The following is a 23,953-nucleotide window of genomic DNA, read 5'->3' as shown; positions in this document are numbered from 1 at the left end:
CCTGCTAGCTAACACAAACCCAGACATAGTGGGACTCATCGAAACTTGGTGGGATTCAGTGCACGACTAGGTGGTAAACATCAAGGGCTATAGGCTGTGCAGGTGGGATAGAACAGGGAGGAAAGGTAAGGGTGTGGTGCTCTATGTCAAAGAGCATTACACATCCATAGCAAACAGCACTGGGTCAGAGGAGGGGCAGGCTGAAGTGCTCTGGGTCAGAATACAAGGAGGCTGGGGGGAAAGGGACTTAACGGTGGGGGTCTATTACAGGCCATCCAACCGGGGGAAGAGCTGGACAGGGAATTCTCAGGTCCACTTGCGGAGGCAGTTAAGTCAAGGGACATGGTCATCATGGGTGACCTAGACTATCTGGACATTTGCTGGGAAGAGCAGTAAGCCAGGTCTCGCTACTCAGGTAGGTTCCTAGTCGAGTTACAGGACCTCCATCTAACCCAGGAGGTGCGCAGTCCCACCAGGGGAAATGCCTTGTTGGACCTGGTCCTGGCCACAGGTGACGACCTGGTAAGGGGACTGCAGGTTCTCAACCATGTGGGCAATAGTGATCATCGTCTGCTGGAATTCACCATCCAGTGCAGGGTGGCAAAGGCCTGCAGCAAGGCAGCAGCCCTGGACATTAGGAGGGCTGATTTCAGTGAAGTAAGGAGACTAGTCAGGGAGGCACTGAGGTCCCGGAGGGAAGGGGAGTTGGGAGTCTAAGACAAGTGGTCGTTCCTGAAGGAGACAATCCTCCAAGCCCAAAGGGTAACAATCCCAATGCAGATCAAAGGGTGTAAGAGTGCTCAAAAGCCCCCATGGCTCACCATAAGCATCCAGGGAAATCTCAAAGCTAAAAAGGAGGCATACACCTAGTGGAAGGGAGGGGCCATCATCAAAGAGGATTATACCTCCATTGCTCGAGATTGTATGGGGACTGTGAGGAAGGCTAAGGCGGACACAAAACTGGGACTAGTGACCCGGATCAAAGATAACAAGAAGTTCTTTTTTAAATACATAGTGGGTAAAAAGAAAGTACTGGGTAACGTGAGGCCTCTGCAGGACATGCCTGGGAATGTGGTGGTTGCACCAGACAACAAAGCTAACCTCTTTAACAAATTCTTTGCCTCCATTTTTCTGAGCAGGGACCGGGACATCCCCGCCGCTGGACCCTGGACAGACCCCGGGTCAAGGAACTTCTGGTGGGACTAGACATGTTCAAATCAGCAGGTCCAGACAATCTCCACCACAGAGTGCTAAGGAAATTGGCAGAGGTCATTGCGGGACCCCTGACACAGCTTTATGAGCACTCATGGTGCTCTGGCCAGGAGCCAGAAGACTGGAAGAGGGCCAACGTGGTCCCCATTTTCAAAAAAGGGAGGAAGGAGGACCCAAGAAACTATAGGCTCATTAGTCTTACATCAGTCTTGGGAAAGCTCTTTGAAAAAATTATCCAGGTACACATCTGTGAAGGACCAGCAGAGGAGATTATGCTTAGGGGCAATCAACATGGGTTCATTAGAGGCAGGTTCTGTCAGACCAACCTGGTTGCCTTCTAGGACTAGGTCACAAAATCCTTGGACAAAGATGTTGCGGTGGATGTAGTCTTTCTGGACTTTAGGAAGGCCTTCGACATTCTCTCACCCCATTCTCATTAAAAAACTAGGCGACTGTGGTGTCAACGCCTACAGTCAGATGGGTCACTAATTGGCTGGAGAGCCACACCCAGAGAGTGGTAGTGGATGGATCATTTTCAGCCTGGAGGGATGTGGGCAGTGGGGTTCCCCAGGGCTCAGTCCTCAGGCCAACACTGTTCAACATCATCCGTGACTTGGACAAGGGGGTGAAAAGCACCTTGTTCAAATTTCCGGATGACGCTAAAATGTGGGGAGAAGTAGGTACGCTAAAAGAGAGGGACAGGCTACAACTGGATCTGGACAGGTTACAGAGGTGGGCAGATGAGAACAGGATGGGTTTCAATACTGACAAGTGCAAGGTAGTGCACCCGGGGAGGAAGAACCAGCAACATACCTACAGGTTGGGGAACTCCCTTCTCTTCAGTGCAGAGGCAGAAAAGAATCTTGGAGTCATTACTGATTCCAAAATGAACATGGGCCGCCAATGTAGGGCTGCAGTCAGGAAGGCTAACTGCACCTTGTCATGAATCCACAGATGCATCATAAGCAGGTCCAAGGAGATGATCCTCCCCCTCTATGTGACATTGGTCAGGCTGCAGTTGAAGTATTGTGTCCAGTTCTGGGCGCCGCACTTCAGGAGAAATGTGGACAGCATTGAGAAGGACCAGAGGAGGGCCACTCACATGATCCAGGGCAACAGGGCAGACCCTACAAGGAGAGGCTATGGGTCCTGAACCTGTTCAGCCCCCACAAGAGAAGGCTGAGAGGGGATCTGGTGGCCATCATAAACTGTCCAAGGAAGACCAGCAGGCAATGGGAGAGTCCCTGTTCCCCCGAGCACTACCGGGAGTGACAAGGAATAACGCCCATAAGTTAACAGAGCAGATTCAGGCTAGACAGCAGGAGGCACTAATTCACAGTCAGGGCAGCTAGAACCTGGAACCAACTTCCAAGGGAAATCATGCTTGCTCTTACCCTGGGGGTCTTCAAAAGGAGGCTAGATAATCACCTAGCCGGGGTTGTTTGACCCCAGTACTCTTTCCTGCCCATGGCAGGAGGTTGGACTTGATGATCTGCTCAGGTCCCTACCGAACCTACTAACTATGAAACTAGGTTCATCTTAAACCAGGTTCTGCAATTTTTAGACTGGTTTGTGTACAGTTGCAGGTTTAGACTGATTGCCAGTCACTGAGACTGGATCTGTAAGTGTAAGGTTGGCACTGAGATGAGCTAAGTTTAAATCAGGAAGCCATTCTGAACCTGATTTAACCTCCCCAAATGTCTGTACTTAGGCTAAGAGTGGCATTTCAGAACAATAATACTAATTTTTAAAACTAAAATTTTTGGAACATACTTGCTAAAATTTGAACTTAATAAATGTTTTCTTTTGTTAAAAAGAACAGATTTTGTCCACAAAGTTCTTGAAAAGTCCACTATATAGTGGGAAAGATTTATTAGCAGGCACTTATCAATGTAGGTTACTTCTAGTAAATGAGAACTTTTGAACTGCATGCTGAAAACAAGAGATTTGTAGAGGTCAAACTTACAGAAGAGGGGGCGGAATGTGAATGTGAATTCTGAGGAGAACGGATTGCAGGAGGTATGCCTCTTACTGGACTGGAGCCATTCCCTCCTTGGTACTGAGAAAGAAATACGGTAGAGTTAGTGCATATCCTTATCCAAGTATATAAACATACTTAACAAATAATATAATTTAGACAAATATAACACTTGTAACTTAAACTGTGTAGGTCGAAAATAATGGACTTTTAGAGAAGGTAATAAAATGTGTTGCTTATTTATATTACTAAATATAAGAAGTTAGGAGCAAGTGTAGGAAAACTATTCTACATATACACCTTATTTATAACTGAAGGTTTTTTCAAAGCATCTTTTCAAGTGCACAAGAAAACTAAACATTTTAAACTATCCATTCCTTCCCTGTTTTGACTCCAGCAAAGTCAAGAGAACATCCCACTGTTATTTTTAGATCTCATAAATAGAATTTTGTATTATTTTATAGATGATCATAAATATTCCCTCAAAGACCAAATCCCCATCCATTCTAGTAAACATCATACACATTAAAAACTTGCAAGCACACAGTATTGTCAAGACTTGAATGTTTGACATAAATAAAGGAAGGTTACTGAATACAAATAGTCTTCAGCCTTTATAGTTAGCATTCTTACATTTATGTTTGCAGGTTTATTAACTTAATACGGTATTGTCCACTGTTGTTTGCAACATTACAGAAATAAAGCACAAAACTTACTTCAAAATAGTCACTAATTTTGTGACCACGTCCCCCAATATTTTTTCCTGAAATTTAGAAAGGGAAAGAGAGAGAGAGAGAGAGAGAGAGAGAGAGAGAGATTAAATGACAACATGCAGTGTTGTAATTAACACACAACTGAGTAATATACATAATCTCTATTAGGCAATTAAATATGATTAATCCTTTTAAAAATAAACAAATGTGTAACTAGGCACAGAGGTTCTGACCTACTATTCAATGCATGTAAAAAGCATCAAGCAAAGAAGTCAGAAATATAATCAGTTCTCCTGGCTCCCAGTCCAGTACCTTTGCAACAAAAGTCCATCCCCTTTTTAGACTATCAGTGCATCTGATGCTGACAGGCCTGAAATTTGGTTCCAAGAGCCTCCCTCTCTCCAGATTCCCTAGTCAACAATTCCACAGCAAGTCAAATAAACTAGTTAGCCTATACTATGTTCCTTCTGAGAGGAATTTTGGGAGAGAGATCAGATTATGAATCTGCCTGAGTGGGTAAAAGCAATGAGAATGATAAACATGAGCACTACCAACCTCAGAACAAAAGGAAAAATAATTAGCCACCAACCCTCAGGGGGCTATGACATGGGAAAAAGAAAAAAAAAAGGAGTAAGGGTCTGAACAGAGGGGAAGAAGGAATATCATTTAACTGAACAGATGGTATTGCTTTCTCCCTTTTAAGTCACCGTACATTTGCAAGCCACAGTGAAATTCAAATTATGGCACTCAAGCCCATACCAGAAGTGGGGTCATGAGTCTGGATGTGCTGTCGTCCATGCAAAAAAGGTACGTTAAATAATAATTGCAGAAAACCACAGGCTATGAAGGGAGACTGTGTCTGGAGCAGGCACATAGTTCACCGTCATACATACACACAAGTACCAGAGGATCTCTTTTCCACCTTGGTAAGAGAACAGAAGCTGGGGAGGAAACTCTCCTTATAAAGGTGAATAGATTAATCTACTTTAATAAGGAAGCAGAGAAAAGTACAAATTATAAAGTTCTCCTTAGGGAGAAAAGTAGTATTAATTGCAAACAAATGCTAAAAATTCTGTCCCAAGCTGTTGATTGCTACAAAAGAACACTCTTAAAGAAAGTACGTTAAGATGCACCAAAGCAGAGAGCATCATGGACTTCTCCAAAGACACTTTAAGACATGGGGCTAAATAAGCCCTAAGACATGCCTCACTATTTTTTTTTAACCTGCAATGGAAGCTATGGCAGTGATGGGTAAGAGAAGAAACTTGGAAGAAGCCTCATAGCTCTTTTCCTCTACTGTTCTGGACATTTTAGATCGTTCTAGTGGGAAAGCTCTGATCAGAACAGAAGCCCTTCTTTAAAAAAAGGGGTGGAGGGGAGCAAAAAAGGAGGACCCAGGGAACTACAGACCAGTTAGCCTCACACCTCAATACCTGGGAAGTTATTGGACCATATCCTAAGGACATTTGCAAGCACCTGGTGGATCACAAGGAGCCAGCATGGATTTATTATGAAAAACCAAATGTCAATAAAATAATCTCCTTCTTTGACAAAGTAACTACTTGGGTGGATGAAGAGAATACCGTGGATACAGTGCATCTGGACTGCAGCAAAGCTTTTGACAATGTCTCATGTGACCTTCTCATAAACAAATTGGAGAAATGTGGGTTGTATAAAACTACTGGTGAAGAAATGACTGGCTCAATATCTAAAAGCAAAGAGTAATTATTAATGGGTCTATAGCAGAATGGCAGGAGGTTTTGGGGGGAATCCCACAGGCTCTCTCCTGGGCCTGGTGCTGATCAACGTGTTTATTAACGATTTGGATGCTGGCACAGAAAGCTTCTTGAGCAAGTCTGCAGACAGCATGAAGCTGGGAACGACTGTGAATGCTGGAGGATGTGAGCACAACTCAGGAGGTTCAACAGATTGGAAAGCTGGGCTAGAGCTAACAGGATGAAGTTCAGTGTGGACAAATACAAGCTGCTACACCTCAGGGAAAAAATCATTAAAAACATTAATATAAAAGAGGTGACACCTAGCTGGATGACAGCACTACAGAAAAGGATCTGGGAGTCTTGGTAGATCACAGACTCAGCACAAGTCTGCAGTCACACAAAGGCAAACGTGGTTTTGGTCTGCAACAATAGTAACATTAGGTGCAAGACACTGGAGGTGACAGTGTCTCTACTCAGCACTGGTTAGGTCTCATCTGAAATACTGTGTGCAGTTCTGGGCTCCTTATTTTAAAAAGGATGTGGAGAAGTAAGAGGGTACAGAGGTGGGGAAAGATATTAAAGAACTTGGAAAGCAAGTTATATGAGGGGAGGCTGAAGGAGCTAGGCATGTTCAACTTCCAGAAAAGTTGCTTAAGAAGGGACATGATAGCAGTCTTCAAGTACCTGAAGGGGTGCCAAGAACAGGGAAAGCATCTTTTTTCTCCTGCTGCAGAGGAGGATGTGGACCAACAGCTTGAAGTTGCAGCAAAGTACATTTAGACTGGATATCAGAAAACTACTTCACTGTTAGAACAGTGTGGCAGTGGAATAGACTGCCTAGGAAAATGATACGCTCTCCATCACTGGAGGTGTTCCTGCTTTACCTATGGCAGGCGAGGGTGTTATGTCTGCCTATCAGGGTTGATGGTAGTTTTATGCAGAGTTTAGATTATGGATTTTATAGAATGGTTTGGATAGGGATGATCCTGTCTTAAGCAGGGGGTTGGACTAGATGACCTCTGGAGGTCCCTTCCAGCTCTACTTCTCTATGATTCTATGACATGGCAAATATCAGGTTATATTTTCCTCTGCCAAGAGGCTGTCAGTTAGAATTCTCTTTACCATCTCCCAACATAATAAAGTGCCTGAACTTGAGCCCTAAAACCAGTCCTTCACTACAAGAAGTTGCTACTTTCATCAATGAAAGGAAGACACTGGAAAAAGTGCCTGAAACATGCTTATCTTTTGGTCTTCCACGGTCCTCACTGCTAGGCACCAGAAGATAACTAATTGCTGTCATTGAGGAACCAAGCTACAGAAAAAAAAACTTTGGGAAGATACACATGGATTTGTTTTTGCAACAGACTATACACAAGATGTCTAAAGCATGACCCTTTTATATGCTTTTTTGTTCCTTAAATTTACAATAAATGCTACTACAAAGGTGCATCTGTTCTGCAACTACTACAGAACCCACGTTAATCACCACACTATGGTAGACAGATGCCTGATTATAAACACTTACTAAGTTGTTACAACCAGAACCAAGCAGTATCCTGAATGATATTCCCTCCCCTCCCATCATTAATTCTTTTAAATGCATATAACTAATTTATATTATATATTAGGAGCAAAATGGTTTCCTTAGAAGTCATAAGAAACCAGGAAAATTAAAACTATGAATAGAAGGAGGAATCAGAGAAAAACTTACTTTAAACTAATCTGTTCCTATCTGCACTGCACCCAACAGCATGACATATTCATCTCAGTTGTAATGTAACAAACATGTTGAGACCTTGTGGTGACCAGCCCAACACATTAACTGAACCCAACTTAAATTGACTTATTCTGCCATTGACTAAAGCTTAGAGTTTTTGGATCATACTGAATCCATAATTGTGAAATAATCCTAATTAAGCAGGCACACTTAATCAAGTGGTTTAGTAAATTCTTGCGTGTTCTTTGACTGGTTCTTTGGTTAAATTTCCCTTCCCTTAAATTTATCTACACCCTATTCGTCATGGTTTGAGCAAAAACCGTTTTAAACAATTGCAGCATTTCATACCTTTCTCCATCTCCACCCCTCCCCTCCAGATTCAGCTTGTAAGAGGAACAGGGCAGGGGGGAAGTTAAGAAGAACATTTACATGCATGAAAGGAGGAGAGACCCTTCCACGTAAAATCCCATCTTATCTGTCATCAGCTAAAAAGTTTTGAAGAAATCACCCAAAAAGGAGAGCAGAATGAGGGTTGTCCCTTGGCTTCTAATGCATACAGAAGACCAGAAAAAAATATCCTAAATAAAAACTATGGCTGCTTACAGATGTGGGGGGAGGAGGAATGTGGGAAATCACCATTGCTTTACTTTCATCTGTGTGCCCCCGCACCAAGTGCAGCACGTGTCCAAAAGAAGCAACACATTACTTTGACCCACCTCACCCAATGCCTGTACAGATTATGTGCCTCACCAGGGCTTTTTGGTGCTTTTATTTAATAGCTACTTGAATCAGCTTTAGAAAAAAAAAAAAGTGCCAAAAAGCCCAGCTGAAGTGTCCAATCCATACAGATGCTGGTGAGCTGGGTCAAACTAAAGCGTTTCCTCTTCCGGTAAAGTGCTGGGTTTGGGGTTTGATCACGAGCGTCAGCAACCTATATTATAAAGACAGAACAAACTTATGTTTCTAAAGACAACATTCAGCAAATGACACTTCCCTATGCATAGTCATTATGATATGGTTAACACAACACAGTATAAAAAAAAGATAAAAGAGTACATTTGCATAAATATCTTAACTTTAAACACCTAGCTTTTTAACGGTGTTATCATCATACATAGTTGTCATAATTAGCAGCAAACTATCTATCCTATAAATCAGAATGACAAACAGTTAAGTTGTGTTAGCATTTCGAAAAATATGTTAATAACTAAAGTTTTTCCTTATGACTTCTCACCAGAATGAATAGCATAAACTAAAACAGGCTTTTTCACTCTTTTACATTAGCCTTTGTAGGGATTGTTACATATGTATTTCCAAGCACTGACCAGTTTCTTTCAGAAACTGAAGATAGAAGATTCTGAAATAGATGTGGAGTCAGATGTTGTACTGTAAAAAAGTCAGAGGTTGTACTGTAAAAAAGTCCTTGCCAACAAGTTACAGAAACACAAGAGTTGGCAGATTTCCAAACTGAACTCCTGAACCAAATACCAGAAGGTCTGGAATTAAGCAACATTTGAAAGTACTTTTCCAACATCTAGCCCTAAATGTGGGGTTTGTTTAGTAATCCAGTCAAATGCTGTAACAATCCTATCCATTACTAACAATACCACCTTTGAACCCTGGATTCACTAAATCTGAATTAGCATGTTGGCTGGCTGCAGAATTCTTCCCATCTATGAATAAAGTCAGTCTTACTTCTTCCTGATTTTTGAGTGGAGATGCTCTTTGATTCTCAAAAAGTTGACTGCCTTGGTCATAAATTGAGGAATGTCTGACATCAGTGTTGTGTCCGATTCCAATGTAGTAAGACTCTCAGAAGCAACATTTTGTAGAACTTTATGAGAGTTCTGCAGATGAACCCAGAAAACATTTCTCGTCAAAAAGTGTCATTCACTTTTAATTATATTAACATCTTCATTTATCACCGTTTCTCGATGACCTGCTTTCTTTTTCTAAATGCATTTTAAAGTGACATCACATTTCCCAGTCTTACTTTTCTAGAAAGTTTCCGCTTAACTTTTCTATCCTTCCTAGGTTTTTCTTCTTAAAGACCGCAGCTACAACAGATGTAGTTTTTGCATGTTTTATAAACTTATTTTGAGCTTTTATAGGACTTTCCCAGCATGCCCAACTTCAGGGAATCATTAAGAGTCAGGTTTAGGCCTTCAGAGACATGCTTTAGTGTAGTAAAACGTAGACATTTTCCATTATGATGTCCCATCCTGCTTTCATTTTACTGTCAGTCACTGAAGCAAATACTTCCCCATTTTCCAATCTTCTCTAGTACGTCTATATTTCACTACTCATTTGCCCTGAAGTTTCTCCTGATTCAATGTTCTTGTAAAAAACTGGTTGAGGTGTTTTATCATAAAGTTTATGAACCCTTGGCTTTGTACAGTTGTCCACCCATCTTTAAATACTGCCAGACGAAGCAATTCATTTAAACTTTTCTTGGACAATTTGCATTGTGTGTTCAATATTATGACTGCAGACGAATCTTGCTGAAAGAGCATTTGCTGGGTAATTCATAGGATAATCTTAATTTAAATGGTTGCTTTCATTGTTCTTGCAGGAGGTTGGTCAGTTTTTTGCATCAACATTCAGGTATCATCTTGTCTATAAAGCTTGGAATCATTAAATATAGGAGACTGTACATAGAAGCCTGTTTAAATATACGAGCCTGTTTTCTTGACAACTAAATAGTTGAACACATTCAATCCAGAACAGGAACTGCATCAGTTCCACAGTATTGCATCTTTATTAACCCATTCTTAGTCAGTTTCCTTGAAGAGTGGCAGTTGGCATGAACATGCCTCCTCCTCCTTCAGTACTCATATGTCTGTGACCTCATGAAGAGGCTAGCTCTGCATGAATAACATTTAAACAGCTACTCAGCCCTTTCTATGGTTCCCCCATCATCCCGTCTCCATGTTCTTGAACTGAAGAGGACTGCAAATGAAAAAATGCCATCTGGGCACCAGCAAGCAGTCCCATCCCTACTCCCCAAAATGTTGTTAGTACAACTGAGAGAACTGTAATAGGTGACAGAAGAGCAAGTACCTGGCTTTGATTTAGAAATCATGTTAGGGGTGGCGGGGAGCAAAGAGAGGAGCACTGACAGGCAGTCGAGTTCCTGGGCCACACTGCAGTGACTGCTGCAGGAACTAAACATGTAGCAAGAGGCAGTGAATGGACTGTGTGATGTGCCCCCTTCAAAAAACTCCCAATACTTCCCCAACAGCACTATTTTCCCCGATGATGACACCCCTCCCCTTTTTTTCATAGATTTCACAGACATTAGTGGCTGGAAGGTACCTCATGAGATCATTGAGTCCAGCCCCCACACCATAAGCAGGAAGTCAGCTGGGATCAAGTGACCCTAGCAAGAAACATATCCACCTGTTTTTTTGAGAGTCCAGAGTAGGGGAGTTTGTTCCAGACCCTGGACACTTGCACCATAAAGAATTTTTTTCTTATGCCCTTGTTATCCCTTGGGGAGCTCTGGTGAACAGCTATTCTCCCAGGTCCTGGTGCACCCCTCTTATGCAACTGTAGGCTGCCATCAAGTGCCTCCTGAGCCTTCTCTTCTCCAGACTGAACAGTCTCAAGTCCCTCAGCTTTTCCTTGTACAGCCCACCCTCTAAGCCTTTGAACATATGAGTGGCTCTCCTCTGGACTCTCTCAAGCTTCTCCACATCCTTCCTGAAGTTGGGGGGGAGGGAGGGGGCGGCTCAATACTGGACGCAGTACTCCAGCTGAGGTCTCACCAGGGCCACTGGTGGGAGGACCAGTGTAAACAATCCCTAAAATTTCATCATGAAACAAATTTGTGCAAATGGCGTTTTTGTACTTTTCACTACAGTATATCCATGCCATGACCTCTCCACAGTTCCCTCTCCGATATCTACCTGACTATATACCTATATACTACTGAGGTATGCCTAATGGGCCTGTAGTTGCTCAGATCACTTCCTTAAATGAAATACCTATCTTTGCTCTGCTCCACTTATAAAGTACCATCCCAATTTGATAAAATATATTTGCTACCAAACCTGTGATTGTGAACAACAGTTCTTTCAGGAGTCTGAAGTGGAGATTATCTGGTTCTTCTAGTGCCACTGGTATAAAAGGTTTTTGTGGGATTTTTGCTATTATGTTGTTCATGCTACAAAATTTCTAAATTTTTCACTTTTGCTACCACTGATCAATCCTATGCCTGACAAAAATGCCGGGAGTACTAGAAGAACAACAGTGGGAGACTTTCCCAAATTATTTTTTCATCAACATGGGCTTTGCAAAACAACTACAAGTTAAGACAATGAGAGAGGAATAATTTAAGAAAGAGAGGGATTTTTAGTCAGGCTGTTTAAGGCACTGGCTTTTTTATGCTAGTATTATTGGCAGGCGAAGTCTATCTGAATTATTCGCTATATACAGGAGCTTCAAACTCAGCTGGGGGACCTCAAACTGAATCCAGACTGCAGGGCTCCTTGCTAGCTGAATTCAGCCTAGGGTAGGAGGCAGCTGCTGCTACCACTGTGGCAGGTCCAGCAGGAGTGAAGGGTCTGACTGCGGTGACAGGTCTGGAGGCAGTGACTCTGGTGGAAGGGCCTGGGACAATGATGGCAAGCCAAGCTCACTACCAGTGGCCATGGCCAGTGGGGCCAAGGGGCCCTGAATTCTGTGGCAGGCCACGCCCCTAACTTCCAGAAGCCGCCCAACAGACTAACTGGCCAGGGAGAACATCTCTGTAAGCTAGATCTAGCCAAAGGGTCATATTTCACATCCCTACTCTATATCACTGAAAGACTGTGATAGACAAAAAGCTAGGGCAGAAATTAGTATTTACAACAGATACTAAATTTTTCCTGGAATAACTTCAGTGTAAAAAGAGAATTTTTAAAAACAGATTGCTTTAAAATGCAAGCCACTTACTTCCTTACCCATCCTATTCCAGGTTTCAGGTTTTTTAACTACTGACAACATTAACATGGCAAAGTAGTACAAGAAATGCAGCTCTCCATGTTAATACCATCACTACCTCCTGCAAAGAAAACCTAAAAACTTAAATTTGGATGTTGTTAAGCTGTTACTGGGGGGGGGTGTTTCGTGTTCAGAAACCAGTTCCAGAGACTCAAGGTGTCATAACTGTATCTAATCAATATGGTTTCAAGTACATTAGAAGCATTTTAACATAAACATTCTCAAATTATTGATCTCTCCATTCCAAAATACAAACTACTCTTGTTTATCTATGGCAGGTCAAATTTCCATTTGAAGGAATTTTCTACCTTTAATTGCTCTTCTCTCCTTGCCTCTCTACAAAGACTCCAATATTGAAGGGCACCATCCTCCTCTTGTGGTCATTTACTGGTACAAGTAATATTTGTCGAACACTTCTTCTTCTTCTCGTCTTTAATTTGTTTATTTATTTTAAAGGCTTTCAGTTAGCCCTACTTTCCTTTAATCAATTGACATTCTATTCCTTCATGTACCAGAATAGGTTTCCTGATTGTCTCTGGACTGCAACTCTACAGGGTTCAACTTCTACACCAGTCAGTTAAGTCTGGTAGCCTTGTAAGTATGCTTGGTGAGGAAATCAGCAGCTAGCAGCTGCACTGCCACAGTATGTTAACAAAAAAACCCTTGATAATCAGGACTAATTCTGTGTAGTTTGAACTGAACTGCCTTGATAACAAGTCTATCCAGTACATGGTAAAATATCGAAGTATCAATTCAGAGACAACAAAAAAACTGCAAAAACACTCCACACCTCCCCCCAACATATGCACATAAGTTAACTCCGCAAATAACCAAGACAAGAAAATGAAGTTTACAGATTCTGGCTTATGCACTTGCAGTTACTGAAATTAAAACAGAAACCCTAAATGCTAATTCAGTCCTCTTTTTCCCTTAGCCCTCCCTTTCTTCCTAGCACTGGATGTTTACCCAGAGAGACCTCAAAGCAAGAGACTGTAGTTCAGTGAACCCTCCTTTGGGTCCAAAAGGGTATTAATAAATTATGCCAATTATAATGGTGTCCTGGGAGACAAATATATGCTTGCTGAGTTGGAAGAGGAATGAGACCAAAGCTTCCAGAAAGGCCAAAGACATACTGTGTAATAATGAATTTTGGTGGGATTCACATATGTAATCTAGAATACAAGTAATCTATTTCAATCTACTGATTCCCCAAATCCTCTAATCCTCTTCCAAAGAAGGTTTATTTGTGTGGGAGGGGGAGAATGTCATTTCAGATGATTATGAATATTCTTCTGCAGAGTAAGCAATTGAACTTTAAAAACAATTTTTTCTCCCTATCTCCTGAAAGAAAAACTACCTACAGAGACACTCTAAATGAAAACTGATAGCATTCTGAACAAATAGGTAGAATGAAATCCCTGTAAGAACTAAATGCAACCCTGGACATTTCTCAGATGAAATTACCAGTCCAGACTGAAAATCTACTTGCCAGGTCTTGTATTAATGCATCTGTCATTTGACTAAATGAATGCAATATCCATCTCATTTGATACTATTCAGAAGATTTGGGTTTACCTTGACTGCTTTCACTCTGATTCTCTGCCTTTCTCTTTCTTCCTCTGGAAGGTTCTGACTGTTTCTTCTCCGGAGTCTACAAAAAACAAAATAAGTCTTTAAAAGCAAAAAAATGACATACAGCAGTAGTTATTTATATTTTTGTGTACAGTAAATAGAAATCCTTGTTCATAAATTAACTTCACAATTCAGTAGGGATTTCATTTTAGATTTTAACTGGAAAAAGCAACAATATGATATTTGGTCAATCAGATATTGATGATCTGAAAGAAGAGTTTTATTTTACTTCCTTAAAATGCCTGTAAAATGCCTGTAAAATACCCCAAAAACAACCCAACAGAAAGGTATCTTTTTCATCTAATCAGCATCCCCCTTGTCCATTTGAATGAGTAATATAAATACTAACCACAGTCACAGGGTAACTGGCATGTGTGTCAAGGCCTTTACAGATTGCCCATCATAATGAAACACTAATCCCTGACTAAAGATTCTAGGCATTACTGTAATACAAATACTGAACAATTCAGTATAAGTTGGAATATCAGCATCAGTGAGGAGAAAGAAACGCTGTTTATTTTCATATCTACACCAGCAGTCCAAGAATGTAGATGTTACACAGTTTATACCTTGACTATAGCTCATAAAGTTAACTACTCCAATTTTGACTACCTACCACTTGCAATGGATTTCCTTGTCATGAATCTCCCATTAAGAATCAGAGAAAACATTATAAACAGGTTAGAAGTAAACACCCTGGAATAGACTAGGTAAAGCATTAAAGTTTTAAATGTGAACCATGAGCCCCAAAGTTAGAGTGCATATAGCATAATTAAGAAAGGGGGACTCATCTTCAAATGTGAGAGTGACATAGCTGTGATGGTCCGGAAATTGTGTGAGCAGGGAGCAAGGACTTTTGTTGGTGCTATCTTTTATTGGACCAACTATGTAGTTGGTATAAAGTTACACAAGCTTCTGAAATGCAAGGCAGGTCCTGCTGAAGCTGACCCGATGAAGAATGCCTTGCTTTCAAAACCTTGCCTAATTTTATCCCAGCCAAGCAGTTCGTCCATTAAAAGATACAGCCCACAAAAAATCCTTGTAAGTTATATTTGCTTTCCCTCAGTCCCAGGATTTGCACCATGCTAATCCCACAACACAAAACTGTATCAGCTGTCTGACTCCAGGAGTGGTGGCAGACTTATTCCCCCTTCCTTCCCAGAACCCCAGCTGGGGTCTGCTTAAGTGGCAGGAGGTGTGGCCAGCCCCAGTGGCAGTCAGAAGCAAATGAGGGGGAGGGAAGGAGATTTAATCCCCCCCCCACCCTCCCCTTTCAAGGCCACACCTACCCTTGCAGCTCCAGCAGCAGGGGCGGAGGCATGGCCAGATGCCAGCCAGCATGGCAGAAGCGGCAGGGAGGAGGTTTATTCCCCCCTCCAAACCTTCTCTCACTGGGGGACTGTAGCTGGGGTCTGACAGCTCCAGCAGCTGCAGCTGCTGCTTGCACCCGGCCAGGCAGACCCCAGCTGGGGTTCCCTGGGGGAAAGGGGAGGGAAGAGGGAATAAATTCCCTCCCTGCCCCCTTTGCCTCAGGGAGCCATGCTGGCCAGTGTCTCGCCACACCCCACCACTGCCACTGGAGCAGCAAGCGGGGAGAGAACCTGACGGGGCAGCAGCCTGTGTCATGGGGTCCTGGGGAGCACAGACCTCTTCCTAGTGGGAGGGCTGTGCTGTAGGTGGAAGTGGGGTGGGCAGAGCTGCTGCATCTTGCACAGGGCGAGTGGCACCAGTGGGGGTTGGAGGGATGGCTATAGGAGCCAAGCTGAATTTTGGGGTGGCCATAGCCCCCCAGTCTCCTCTACTGCTGCTGTCACCACTAGCCCTGTGCAGGCTGTGGCAGCTATGCTCTGCCCAGTCTCACCTGCAGCCTACCCCCACCCCTAGGAAACCATGACAGGGGCTGCTACTCTCAGGGTCAGGGTCTCTCCCTCATCTCTGCTCCAGTGGCAGGGGCGGGAGTGTAGCCAGACACCAGCCAGTATGGCTCCCTGAGGCGAAAGAGGCAGGGAGGGGGCTTATTCCCCCCTCCCTCCCCTCTCCCCCCAGGGAACCCCAGCCAGGGTTTGCCCGGCTGGGTGCAAGTGGCGGGGGCTAGGGCTGGCAGACCCTGGCTGCAGTTCCCAAGCAGGACCAGACGGAGGGGGGAATAAACACCTTCCTGTCCCCTTTGCCATGGGGGCTGGCATCTGGCCATCCCCCAAACGCTGCCACCAGAGCAGCAGGGGATGGGGGCTTATGGGCTGCTGTGCCCCAACCAGGCAGACTCAGCCGGGGTTCATTTCAGTGGGGCTGGAGGACCAAGGGCGGAATGAAATCCCCCTCCCTCCCCGTTAGCTTCAGGCTCCTGACAGGGTTGGCCACACACCCCTGGCACTTGAGCGGCAAGGGCAGGGAATGCCTGATGGGCTGCTCCACCCTGGCCAGGAAGACCCTGGCTGGGGGGTCCCACAGGGAAAGGGGAATAAGTACCCTCCTTGCCTCCTTCACCTTAGGGAGCTATGCCAGGTCAGGATCTGGCCATGCTCCTGAGCCCCCCCCCCCAAAAGCCTGACACATCTGCTTCCTCCTCCCCCTCCAGGCACAAATCAGTTTTTGAACGTGTGTACTTAGCCACAGAACACATTAAACTAGCTTTGTGTAACACCTATACATCAGATAACAAGCTTTGGGTCCCAAACACTGTGCCAAGTCCGAGCCCAGTGGGCTGAGGCTGCATTCATTCTCTTATACTCATCCACCGACTTTGTCACCCAGTGCTTGTTTGAAAATTTTTTTAAAATACAGTACATTTCACTAAAATTCAAATTCATGATCTAAAGGATTCTAAATATACTCCAATTCTATACCTACTGTGTACATTTTTTCAACTAAATTTAATTTGAGAAAAACCTTTGGTGCAAATACTAAAATCATGAATTTTTTTCAAAATGGACTACTTAAAGCTACAAAACTATTGGAAATTGCCATTTCTTAAGGGCTACAAAGAAGACATATAAAGACTCAATATCTACTTAATTTCCTTATTTATTGCATTTTTTAAAAATCTTGAATCTATGCAGATATACACAGAAATAACCTCTTAGCACTACCTGCTAAAATTAATCTTTCACTATATTTGGGTAACACAGACCGCTGAGGGACAGCTCAGCACTCCTGCAATAGTAAGGTACACTGGTTATGGCTCCACAGTTTTGATATAAAAAGTTTGTTTGCAAGCACAGCACCATGCTTACAAATGCCACTTTTAATCATGCTTGTTGACTAATGGAATGTGCAATTTTATTCAGTATAAACAGTTAACTTTGTGTTAACAGAGCAGATAAACTAAGTTACGGACTGCCAAGATTTAGCCAAGCACTGATGAGAAGGTGATTTTTCTTCATAGTCTTCATTATTTTCAATTTTATTTGCAAACTTCAGTCTCTTGACTAAGCTCATATTCTACCTAAATCTACACATTTTTAAAGTTACATCTGGAACTGTTGCAAGAACCTACATAATAATTTAAAATGCGTCAAAAAAGTAACGTTGCCATTTGCAGAATGACTTTCAATTGTCTTCTCATTTATAAGTCTCTGTAAAAGTAACTTTTCCGTTTAAAAAAAAATAAAGACACCAAAAATTTCTAGTTAAATATTCCATTTTATTTAAACCAGTTTCATTCCTTCAGTTTTTTAGTTTGACCTCGTATACAGTACTAGGATTTTTGTGAGATTCCTGAGATTGTGAGAGAATTTTCAGTCGGTAGATACAATTTCATATAATAATACAGAGTGTATATATTTAATTCAAATAATTACAAATATAGTAATTTTTTCAGAATTCAGCCAGCAAATTGTCCCTTTCTAATAGAACTGTAATAACTATAAAAAAGTTTGAAAGCCTCTGGATTCATTGAATGTTTTCCTGGTGGTCCTAACTATTTGTCAAAAAAGATTAGTTTTCTTTAGATATATACTTCAGCAAGAGTTATAAAAATACTGGCATATTAAAATGCCTTAAATTTATGGGCAAAACAAGGATTTTTAAAAAGGTCTTCCAAAGTCAGATTCCAAAATTATTAACATATAGTATGCTGGATGGAAAAAAAAAAAAAAAACACACTCATTTGTATATTTTATACCAGGAGGCACTACTTCATTGTCAGGGTGGCTAAGAGCTGGAACCAACTTCCAAGAGAAGTGGTGCTTGCCCCTACACTGACGGTCTTCAAAACGAGGCTAGACAGCCACCCAGCTGAGGTCATTTGACCTCATGCAGGGGGTCAGATTAGATGATCTGCTTAGGTCCCTTCTGACCCTACCAACTATGAACCTACCCTGGTTTACCACTACTGTTCTATGTGGTTTCCCCTTGCTTCTACTTGAATTTTATAGTTTATAACTTTGGTTTCAATATTATCCTTAATAAACTTGTATATTTATAACATCATCATTCTGAAAGGACTCAATTTCCTTTACAAAAATTTGGGTAAAGACAGAAAGACAAGTCCAATTTAAATATTTACTTGCAGAATGAGTCATAACTGTACATAGAAAAAAACTAAGGAATAAAGAAGGTAAAAAACTCTTGGTTACAATGCCATACTAAAATGAATATGTAGCAAATATATCAGTTTCTTATCAAATTTCAATAAAATATTTAGGCAGGCAGTTCATGTTGCATTTTTATGATAGTGGTAGATTAAAAAAAACATTTGGCATATGTGCATGTTGGACAGGGAGGGGAAATCAAAATTTTTTCATTTGTGGCTTAATCATTCTTTCCCTTTGATAAACTTAAATGTCTATGAGATGTTTAATTATTATTTTTGTCACATATATAATGAATGAGTTTATACTTTTCCCATTATTTTTCTTCTAAATCTTGCTCTTTCTACAACTCATATTTACAGCCACAGCCTACTATAATATAAAGCAACAGTACCTTCCTCGGAATACATACACATTCCAATTTGATTAAACCTTCATTTACCTTTAAAATTACATTTATAATGAGGGTTCTACATTATTAGGAACTCCTGCAACTACAGAACTACAAGTAACAAGAGTCAAACATTTACATAACTAGTCAAACTGGACCAATCAAGATTACATATTGAGCCTTCTTTCTTCAAATAATTCTCTATTGACAGAGAATAGGAAATACAAACTGTAATTAAAGGATACACTTGTAATTGAAACATGGAGTAGAAATAAATCCACACTAATAGAAATGGTGGAAAATAGAAGTCTACATTAATAGATTCAAAATTATTGGAAAACTACCACCAGCATCACTTAAGTTTAATTGAAAACCATATATAGCAAATTTGTACCCAAATCAGGTAGGATTTATCTTAAATGCAGACAGTCTAGGAAAACGATAAAATTTGCATATTTTTTAAAAAAAATTTTAAAAGCTTGGTTTTCAAGAACAAATATTCAGTCAAATTATACCATTGACTACTTTGTATTAAATATACAACACTGAACATTTTTAAATGTTTCTTCAAATGTGATATTAATCCTGAAAACATGTCTGCAAAAATAGAATTCAACCAAAATCAACTGCTTTTTACCCAGACAGCCTATATTTGCAAGGCATCTCAATTATAAGTCTATCAAAAACAAACAAAAAACAAACAAACAAACACACACACACACACACACACACACACACACACACACACAGTGCTATGTTATAATGCAAGTACAATTAGAAAAATTATAAAAGAATAAGTTGTAAAATAAAATTTATTTTTTTCAACGGAGTATGGAGTACAAGATAAAATATTCACCAGAAAAACAAGACGATGTCTTGCACTGAAACACTGAGAAAAAGGCCAGGTTTATTTATCTACCACTTTAAGGAAAAAAGCACAGAATGACTGCATAAATATTCTAATAATATTTTATTAGAAATGGATGCATTTGCTATGCATTTATTTGAGTGTGGCACTTTTAACCAAGAATTTCATTTTTACTTTTCTTTTTAGAAACTGCAGTATTACAATTGATCTTTGTTAGCATCAACTGATAGTGCTATGCATGGTATAAACAACCTTTGATAGTCCAAAAATTACTTTTCACATGAAAAATTTTCTGTTATAATCAACACTTCATCATCATAATGTTTCTAAACCTTGCAGGCAATATTTAGAACTTAAATTTACCAGCTTATAAAATTACAGATTATATGAAACCAGATGTTATATCAAGGGGCAAAACACTATAAACTCATTACCATATTTGGCACTGCAACTATAAACTCTCTTTAAAGAGATTATATAGCACCTTTTGAAAAATGGGTCAAAAAAGAACATTCTTCATTCAATATCACAATTTTTTCTGATTACTCATTGAAAATGTAAAAACATCCTACATTTAGATGTTTCTTTTCCTTTTATAAAATCATCACAGCTGCAAGAAATAAACCATAGCACCAAAAATTATCTTTCGGAAAACATGGAAGAAAGTTGCAGCAGCTGATAAAAATGCAGTGAACTGTTCTGTCCAAACAGCTTTGCTTTTTTTTTTTTTTTTTTTTAAACAATGCATGTATATATTCTTAAATCCAATACTCAAATGTATTTAAAAAAACACAAATTACTCCAACTTAGGAAGTATAGTTGTATAGTTAATATAGTGAACATTAACTCTGAATATTTGGGTTTAAATCTCAGTTCTTATTTTGTGTAACCCTAGTAATTGACTTAGTATCTCAGTTTCCCAACTGCAAAATGGGAATAACCAACTTCTCCATCTAACAAGTATGTTATGAGGATGATTATAGTAGCATGAGGTACTCAAATTCTCCAAGGTGATGGAATATAGAAATGCTAGACAGTGGCCACATCTATAAGACTACTGCACAGTGGTTACTGTACATTTATTTAGTACTTTTATAAACTGTTTATGCTGTATCGCTGGTGAACACCTTTTTTGTGATGCTACTGTGCAGTAGCCTAATACTACTGTGCAGTAGCGTTGCATCACGGTTTCTTGCCCTGTGATGCTACTGCGCAGTAGTATCAGGCTACTGCATAGTCAGTGTCTCGTGTAGATTCCTGGCAACTTCTAGTACAGTACTATATTGTTCTTTCATAAAATTGCAATACCATTGCATAAATTTCCAGTCGTTAGCTGCACATTTCCAGTGCAACTGCTAGCTACCAACTACACTACTGCAGCACTGTCCAAAGTAAAAAGTTATGGTTATAAGATTATTTCAGAACAGAACCATCATACACAGTACATCTAATCCCATTCAGAGATGCATCTGCATGTTTCCTTCTGCCAACTGCATCATAATCACTTATTCCTTTCTAAGCACTGAAGAATGAATACAAATATGAGGTGATCAGCTGAAATCCATTTTGTCTTGAAAATTATCAGAGCTGTAAAGTTCCAATTTAACCTTGCATTAAACCTGAAATCAAACTTGCACAACCCATTATGGGCAGAATCTTGAAAAGTCCCTTATTATGTACAAGCCACAAAAAACAGAGCTTGACTTTCAGGCCTTAAATTAAACTAATGCTACTGCGTGAAACAACACCTGTATTTGGAAGCTGAGCAAAATGTCATCTGAAAGTCACTGTTGCTTGGGAGCTCTCTCCACATTGTTTAAACAAAGCATCAATTTTCAGTCTCAAAGTATCAGTTTTCACCTCCATTTTTACCTACTATGACTAAAACAAATATCTGATTATCAGAACTCAAGAAATTATTATTTTTGTCTTCTGGAATTCAATCAAAATCGGAAAACATCAGACCTATAGCTATGACACCTTCTAATTTTAGCTAGCTTAAATTAAAACAAAACAAAAGTTACATCTTTCTCCTTTGTGCCCAAAAATGCGGACTAAAAAGTCCAAGGATTAAGGCTTTTTCTTAAAATTTAAAGTTCAAGCCACTTGTCCTTTAATATTCAGAGGAACTTCTTCATGTCCCTCTGTCTAATCAGCAATAATTTTTACTTACCACAGCATGAAGAAACAATTCAGGTCCAGCTCTCTTAAACAAAATATCATTCCAGTTTTAAGAATTCAGGACACCCATGTTTAGGCATGCACATCAGTGCAATCCTGGTGTAGACAGGCAAAGCTTTTTGCAACACTGGAATCTGCATTTCCCAAAGCTAAAAGTTAAACTCCAGTGATGCAAACATTTTGCTTGTCCAATTTAAGGGTCCTGCCAGTGCAGTTACAACAGTGGCTTGCTACTGATGGCTATGTTTACAGCAAATTTCTAGTCTAAATCAAGTCTGAACTTATTTAGAATTGTGAAACTCACTTAGGCCCCCAAGCTATGGTCCCTGCCAGGCATGCAGCTAAAGGTGCAATGGGATCTGATGCACGATCCTCACAATTGTGCTTTTTGCCATGCCACATGTGCATGGCAGTAGGCATGACTGTAGGATCAAGCATCAGATCTCATTATACCTTACTGCCCGAGCAGGAGACCAGGATCATGATCCCAGGCTCCCCTGCACCAGCAAGTACCAAGCTCCAGTTGCTGGGAGCCTTCAATTAATGGCATGATACAAACCAACAGCCAAGTTATTACACATTTTTTATGGAATAATTTTATGGCATATTCCATGTTTTATGATGCAATTAATTGCTTTAACATGTGGCCAGGTCACATCTTAAGACCTGATTAACTGGTTAATTAGGTCTTAAGTGTAATCTGTGGCAGAGACCTATGAAACACACTTTGAATGAAAATCTTGGCAACTGGTATTTTCTGATAGGAAGTCTGAAGAAACAGACTTGTGGATAGAGTAAAAAAAAAACCACTAGGGAACAGAGAGTTGGCCTTAAGAAATTTCTACTTTACTAGCAGCAGATACAGCTCAACTTTGGATAGTTCTATGAATGGGAAAGTAACAAGCAAAGTTAAAACTGTTTTGGTCTATATTGCTATAGTCTCCTCCCTCAAACTTTTCTTTGTTGAGCCTGTGGAACAACACTATGCCTTCCTACACCTAAACAAATGCAACTACCAAAAGTTTCTCAAAGAGAGGCCTTCATAATTAATAAAACTTCAAAACCCATCCTTGCATAACAAGGATGACTTTAATGGTAATCTACATGAGAAAATCCTACATGCACAGGGCTTGGTAACCTACAGCTTGCAGGCCAGATCTGGCCCAAGGTGCTTGTGGGCTTCTGCAGCATTTTGGTAGTGTGGGCTCTAATAGCATCTGCAGGGGGTGGACGGGACCTTCACTTGCTCAGCGGGGAGAAGTGCTGGCAGCATTGTGGAGTGGAGTGGAGACTGGCTGTGGCTGCAAAGGTTAGGCTGCAAACAGCACATGCAAAGAGTTGAGCTCTGTTAAAGAAGTCCCCTTGCTGCAGAATGTTGCCAGCCCCTGCTATAGGATAGATGGAAGATGAAATAGACAGAGCTAACCTCCTACTCCAGGAATTGCCAGTGACTAGGTTTATGCTCAGTTGCTTTAGACTTGCTGTTCAGACACTGTTTTCAAGAGGTTTATCGAGAGGCCTTACGCCAAAAGGAAGTTGAAGACCAAGATAAAACTTTGATTTATCTGCCTTGAATATTAACTACCGTGAAACGGGCCTAATATCTAATATGACTTAATATCAGGAAAGACCCAAATAATTTTATATATCCATTTGCTGAAACATGATCAGACCCTTTCCTGTTACAGACACAGCAAACACCAAAGTATTAAAGCTGAAGAGTTCTAGGTTTTAGAAGAGAAACTTTTAGAATGATCAGAACAGAAAATCCAGGCCTACTCTGTAACAGTGTGTTTTACTTCTTAGAGATTTCTCTACTTCCCTTGTTAGATTTCTAGGACTCTAAAGGGAGGAAGGAGGACCCAGGAAACTATAGGCCAGTTAGTCTTACCTCGATCCTGGGTAAGCTTTTTGAGAGAATTATCCTGGCACATATCCATGAGGGGCCAGCGGGGAAGGTTATGCTTAGGGTCAACCAACACGGATTCATTAGAGGCAGGTCCTGTCAGACCAACCTGGTGGCCTTCT

The 23,953-nt window shown here is 40.8% G+C and overlaps 1 protein-coding gene across 1 annotated transcript in view; it reads right to left on the bottom strand.

The window, feature by feature from the left end:
- The window catches only part of TLK1 (tousled like kinase 1), a 134,647-nt gene that overhangs the window by 39,860 nt on the left and 70,834 nt on the right, over window positions 1-23,953 (bottom strand). The window contains exons 4-6 of the mRNA XM_019554128.1: window positions 13,897-13,972; window positions 3,907-3,953; window positions 3,179-3,271 (exon numbers count right to left, since the gene is read on the bottom strand). Coding sequence (XP_019409673.1) covers window positions 3,179-3,271; window positions 3,907-3,953; window positions 13,897-13,972 — 216 coding nt within the window. The remainder of the gene's footprint in view (window positions 1-3,178; window positions 3,272-3,906; window positions 3,954-13,896; window positions 13,973-23,953) is intronic.

Source organism: Crocodylus porosus, unplaced genomic scaffold, assembly GCF_001723895.1.
Source record: "Crocodylus porosus isolate Cpor-Errol unplaced genomic scaffold, CroPor_comp1, whole genome shotgun sequence".
Taxonomy (NCBI): Eukaryota; Metazoa; Chordata; order Crocodylia; family Crocodylidae; genus Crocodylus; species Crocodylus porosus.
Note: the sequence above shows the minus strand (reverse complement) of the source record. Positions and strands in the feature narration are given on the sequence as shown.